This window comes from Pygoscelis adeliae, unplaced genomic scaffold (assembly GCF_000699105.1).
Source record: "Pygoscelis adeliae isolate BGI_AS28 unplaced genomic scaffold, ASM69910v1 Scaffold318, whole genome shotgun sequence".
Lineage (NCBI taxonomy): Eukaryota > Metazoa > Chordata > Aves > Sphenisciformes > Spheniscidae > Pygoscelis > Pygoscelis adeliae.
The window spans coordinates 4,367,653-4,374,078 of record NW_008825430.1 but is presented as its reverse complement, the minus strand read 5'-3'; the positions used below and the strand labels follow the sequence as shown (position 1 = coordinate 4,374,078).

The following is a 6,426-nucleotide window of genomic DNA, read 5'->3' as shown; positions in this document are numbered from 1 at the left end:
TTCTTGTGGCCGCTTGTTAGCAGGACAGGTGGGTGATCCTCCTGCATCACGGTCTGATCAAGTTGCCAGCCTCTCTGAGGAAGACAAAGAGAAGCAGCAGTTAGCATCAACTTTGTTTATTGGGCTAGGATCAAATGCTGGTGTCAGTCTGGTAAGTGGTTCTTTTGAGACTTACCAGTTTAAAGTTTATATATTGCCTTATTTACAGTTACAGATATTTATGTGCAAATGGAGATCAAATTAATGTTGTGGTAAAACGAGGCAAAAACCCCCAAGTTGTTGAAAAACTGTTGAAAATTACATTTGTAATCTGATAATTTGTGAAGAACCTGAAACGGGTTGCATATTGCTCGATGAAGTGACCTCTGGAGCCGATCTGATTCAGTAATTAGGACTTCCTCTGTTTACATGTTGCGCTTCAAGTTTTAGTCTCGGTTTTCCCTAACAACTGTTCCTTGACCCCAACTTTGCAGAGCTGTTGGCGTTCATTTGGCAGTAAGGCTAGAGTTTGATGCCCTATGTCAAGACCATTTTTTATTTACATATGGTAATATGCGGGATATTAAAGAATTCACCATTAGGTAATCCTTTTAAGACTGGCATTATCATATTAGCCAGCTCAAATCTTGGCATTTATCACTGGTTTAACCAAAAAATGTTTACCTGTGCTTGCTTTTTAGTAGGAGCTTTTAGTTTACGTTTTAGAGAACCTAGAGTCATTCTTGCATTATAGGCTAATCCAATACCCTAATACAACAAAAGCCTGTTACTGGATCCATTAAAATGTTTGGAATCTTTTTGTATTTGTCATCCGAATTGGTTCCTTGGTCGTTATTTGTCCTTGCTCACTCTGTTTCATACTGTTTCAACAGTGACATGGTTGCTAGAAACTTCCCCACCCATTTTTAAATTTTTTTTCTCTTTTTCCTTTTCAGATGGGGAAAGTGGACACAGCTACTCAGAAATTCAAAAGAAAATCAAAGATAGATGAGACTCAGAATAGTGAGGAGGTGTCAGACTTCCAAAATAGCGCTGCTTCGGATTTTGGTCCCTTACTTGATACAGCACCTATTAACATGGAAGACTGTGAGGGAAAGATACACACAAGGTTAAGGAAAGCCTCCATGTGTTCTTCAGATATTGTAGAAGATAATTTAGCGTTTGAAACACCTCAGTCCCTAAAAAAATCTGGGCTGGATGACAGACTTTCGGATAGTAGGCTGTCACAGTCGTCTTTGTTTGCTGATAGTAATATTGAAATTTTTCAGCCTTCTCCAAGTGCTCGGTGTGAAAGAGCCAGTAAAACACCGTTGGTCCCTTCCTTACCAGAAGAGCTAGAAGAGCTCGCTCACTCTGAAGTAGTGGAACTTTGTCAGAGTGATGCCTTATCTCTGTATTTATGTAAGGTGTGGACAGATAATTCTTTGTTGCTCACCGTTTTTGTTTCAAATAAAACCACTTCTGCCATTAATGCTGTGAACTTAGCGTTTGAAGAAGCAGAACATTTTCAGGTAAGAAACTTCTGTTTCCATGATATTTCAAATTCACTTGGAACTTCTTGCCTTTTGCTTGCATTTAAGTGTGCAATATTTGGTTTAATGTAGTAGCCATGCCTTTTTCCCAAAGCGTTTCCTTAAAACCTGTGGTATGGCTATTACACACATCCTAAAGGGTAATGAAATAAACCTCAATACTAAACGTAGTGTCATTAGGTATAAAAGTTAGCATCTCACTTTTTTAATTCACCTTGATTTTGTTTCCTACTGCTTGCCTCCATATAACAAATATGATTGATTTTTCAGTTCTGAATTCAGCTTCTTCCCGGTGTTTAGGACTGAATGCAAACCTAACCAGTCACACTCAGAATGGTATGACTTGAGTAGCCAAAGAAATCACTCTGACTTTTTTGTCTGGGTGTGACTGTCGGGCTTGTGCATTCATTTGTATTTATCCAATACGCAGACATGATGCAGGTTCTTCCTTCGCATACAAATTTGTGTGAGCTTGCTTGAAGTTTTGGGTTTGGCTTTTTTTCCCCAAAGACATCAGTCATATTTCATTCTTGTTCTCATGCATTCAGTGGATGTTGGAGAGGAGTTGGTCAGTTTAGTTTTTGACATTGGCTACGTCTGGGATTTAACTATGGTTGTACAAGCATGTGTGAGTCCTGATTGAAACTTCACTTAAGTAATTGGAAAGCTATTTAGGAATTGCCTATCGGCATGACTATCCATGGATTTTGCTGAAAGAAGCAGAGAATTATGAAACCTTGGAGACCCTCAGGAAGTGGTAACTGGATAAAGAGAATTAAGCAGAATGTTTCTTTCAGAATTAACTTAATGAAGGAACTGCTAATTGGTTATGAAGTCTCCTTCCTTCCTTCCTATTACCGGCTTGAATCAAACCTGTGATGGCATTGATAGAAAGCAGGCCTCTCATGTCTAGTTTTCCCTTGAAATCCACTTAAGTTTCCACACAGACCACTACCACGGATAGAATCTATGTTACTAGTTTGTTTGGAGAGGCCAGGGACTGCTGGGTAATCTTGAAATTATTCTTCTTAGGGATGATTTCTCAACTCCTTGCTTTTAGCATATAGCTTGGGGTATGTTGCAATGTTGCCTGCCCTTGTATATTAGTTTATTTTGGGACTGAACTACAGAATTCACGTTCTCCGTCATCAGTTCTTGGTCTGTCCGAACAATCGTTCGGGGTGTGGGGGAAGCCAGCTGGCAGAAGGAGATCAATTTCTCCAGTGTTTTAATTCTCTCAGAACTTTTGTAGATGTTAATGATTGATTTATCCTCAATGAGAGCTGAGAAATGGCAGTTCTGTTCACTTGCCAAATAGTCCAAGAAAAATCAATTGAAATAAAAGGCACTTACACAATTCTATAGCTGTATCTTAGCCACTTACACAACTTGACAGCACGACTTATATTCTCTATTCCTTTTAAAAAATTATATAGATTTTGGAGAGTCCCACCTACCAGTTTCCTGTAATTGAAGCTCAAAGTGTGGGAAGTTGCCAGAAATGTGTGTGGATGGACAAAATCTGTACGCAGGGAGTTCTTTCTGGCTCCGTTAATTACCGGTCAGAGATGGAAACCCGCCTTGAATTTTCAATAACTTTATCATTGTTGGACTTCATCAGGTAAATAAAATAAGCTGCAGTTTTTAAAAATGCGTGTACTCAAATAAGTATTCGACAAGGGCAGGATGATTTGGGTATTGATTATGAAAATATCAGGCTTCATCTTGAGCAGCTAATTTTAATCTAATTGAGATGACCGTTAACGATAGCAAATGGTTATTTATACACTTACAAAAAAGGGGCAAGGTTCCAGGAAGAAGTACAAATCCAGTGAGAATATTGACAGTAGCTGCAGGTTAGAATAGTCTTGGACTACAGAATGCGTTTTTGAGGAGGCTAAACAGAACTGAGTGAACAGAAGGGCATGCTGCTTTAAAATACGGCATAATATAAACACGTCAAACTGAAGTAAGTGACTTGAGTACGGAGGCCCATATATTATATGAAAAGACTGACGACTTTTGCGGGGAAGAAGAAAGCTCAATCTGTTCATTTTTGAACACTGCATTTATTTTAGGAGTAGAAAAAGCAAGTGTTCTTCTTACAGTAGACTTTTCTGTTTTATAGTGAAACCCACCTAGTTTTCCATAATAAAGTCTACCTCTCATTGAACTTGTTTCATCTCTTTCAATGGGCAGATATCTCAAGGCCATACACTTTGGTCTTCCATTTACACAGAATAATGTGGTTTTTTAAAACTTAGAAATCTAAAGCAAGGAATAGAAACTTTTTTAAAATGTTAAGCTGGGAAGAGGAGGGTTTTGTTTAAACTAATCTGATTTGCTTATAGTGCTCCAGTTGCTTCCAGATACGATTTTTTGGGAGACCAAATATATTTTGAATAATGTATCTTATCTTGCCAAGATATGTGGTGAACTTTATTTTTAGGCCAATGGAAATGACTACAGAAGACTTTGGGAAGCTGTGGTTGTCCCTTTCCAATGATGTGAAACAGAATATAAAAATGTCATCTTCTCAAGATTCCTTTTCAGCAGCTCTGAATACACTGCAACAGAAGGTGAAACTCCATATAGTTGATGTTATAGGTGAGTGAAAGCGAGGATGCTTACAACCGATAATTTGTCCCAGGAAAATAAGTGCACTGATAAGTGCAGGTATCTTACAGTTTAAGGCAGGGAAGCAGTTTAGGAGCATAGTAAGCCCAGGAGCGTTGTCCTGTGGACTTTATCTGCCTTACTCGGGGGTCTGTGTGAAGACTGATGTAAAGGTACAAGCGTACAGCAAACTAAATTTTACAAGGGAGCAAACTTGCACTGTGAAGAGTTTTGGACAGGACAAAAGATGGGAATGACGCTATGTGACAAATACAAAGCTGGGATTACATGCAGGAGGCATGATTTTTGGTGACGTGTTAGAGGAGTCGGGGTAAGAGGAGAAGAGAACAGCAGAAATGGGGTTTGAGAGAAAGATACGTTGTTTGTGAACTGTACTATAGCTAATGTTACTTGTTACTTCATTTTTTCTGTGGCCTCTGTTGTTTTAAGGTAATGAGGGAATACTGGCATGCCAGCTACTTCCATCTGTGCCCTGTCTGCTGCACTGTCGTACTCACTCAGGGATGCTGGCTTTGTGGTTCACGCTCTCCCAGATGGTTTGCTTTATCAGTGTCAAAAGGTGATGGAGGAATCCTAACAACAATAGTGCCTGCCTTAATCTATATGGTGTGTGAAAAGCAAATCAAAGATTTACACAGTTGCACAGATAGTTACCAAAGCTAAATTAAGATACCGCTTCTCAAAGTATTAAAAGTTTTCTTCCAGCTGGCATGTGTCACGTGGACTCGTGGGGGAAGAATGATGACCTAAATTACGCCTGCAAAAACATGCTCAGGACTGTACAGTGACTAACCAAGTAATCCATTAAAGTATTGTTACCTGTTTAAGTGAAATGTATATTTCTTAATTTTGTTGTAAATGACCAAAAGTATTTATTTTTATTATGCAGCTTTTATAGATGCCAACAATTATTCCTCATAGAAACTACTTAAATATGATTTTAAAGAAAACATATCTCCATTACGAGGTCAGATGTGATCAGTTATCAGCATCATCTAATTTTATTTTGATAATTTTTCTAAAGCTATTTTTAAGCACTGCTGGCAACAAGACCGGTCTTGGTGGCTGTATAAAGTAACTTATGTAGCAACAAAAGCATGTTTTGAAAATAGGTAAAAGATTTTAGTGAGCAACACACTTCCCATGATCTTTGGTTTTTACCGTTCGAGTGGTAACGTCTAAATAGGTTTTTGACAGGAGGCAGGCATGTGAAATTGTGTGGAAGCACCTCATGGGGGATGATCTAAGGCCCTTCAGGTTGGTTCCTGTCTGCAGTCCTTCCCGCCTCATATTTCAGTCACGTTCCCTCTCCTTAGGGATCTGTGGCAGTCACCGTATATTTGTGCATGTTGAAAGACACGTTTCATGTGGATCAAGTGTGAGATGACTGAGCTGGGGCTACTTGGCTGAGGACATGTTGACTAGTTGGTAGGTGGCTAGTAGACATGTTCATTGCTCTCCAGTCAATCCTATGAATTTAATCAGGCCGATATCTCTGTCCATGGAAACTTACATGGAGGAAATTTTCATTTATTTTTACTTCTAATTATAGCCTCAGCATGACTCTTCAAACCTTTGACTTGCCCAGATGTGGCTGTATTGTGTGTGCGTGGCTAGGACCTGCAGTAAGGCGTAAGAGATGTAAATCAGAGCAGCCTGTGATAAATGCGGCTGTCCAGATTGTCTCCTTTTCTTCCCGAAATAACCTCGCGGTCTTGAAAATCCAGCAATCTTTATTTCGATGCTAAATGAAAACTTTAATACTGTTTGGTACTATTTATAACTGGTCATGGTTTTTATTTAAAAACATCAAAGACTGTACACACGGTTCAGACATGGTATAAATGGATTCTACAGCGGAATTCTCTCCTGTGGGAGTTTGATATTAACAAGGAAATTCTTTGTTATATTTCAGTGTTGTTGATTCTCACCTGATAAGCACTGGTTGTAAAGGAAAATAAAATACTCGTTACTTTGCTCATGTTCTGGTAAATGTTCATGAAATCATAAGAATGTTAATCTGCTGATAGTTTCTTTTTTCTTTTTTTGCTTGTGTTTTTTTTTTTAAGTCAAGCCACTTCTGTTATCACAAGTACAATCATTTAAGCAAAGCTCCTTTCTTACTGCTGTTTCAGTACCCTCTTACTGAGGAATTTAAAGTGCACTGAGCCTGTAAATATACTTAGTGTTCCGCATACTTTAATGTTTACTTGGCACTTCAAGACAGTTTATATAAATAAAAACTGATTTATAGTGG

At 38.6% G+C, this 6,426-nt stretch overlaps 1 protein-coding gene across 1 annotated transcript in view; it reads left to right on the top strand.

The window, feature by feature from the left end:
• Positions 1–6,163, top strand: part of AP4E1 (adaptor-related protein complex 4, epsilon 1 subunit) — a 23,939-nt gene extending 17,776 nt beyond the window's left edge. Inside the window, 6 exon segments of the mRNA XM_009330958.1 lie at positions 1–151; positions 936–1,511; positions 2,969–3,153; positions 3,982–4,139; positions 4,599–4,688; positions 4,691–6,163. The exon segment at positions 1–151 is cut by the window's left edge and continues 21 nt beyond it. Coding sequence (XP_009329233.1) covers positions 1–151; positions 936–1,511; positions 2,969–3,153; positions 3,982–4,139; positions 4,599–4,688; positions 4,691–4,746 — 1,216 coding nt within the window. The 3' untranslated portion in view covers positions 4,747–6,163.
• The last annotated feature ends 263 nt before the right edge of the window (positions 6,164–6,426 follow it).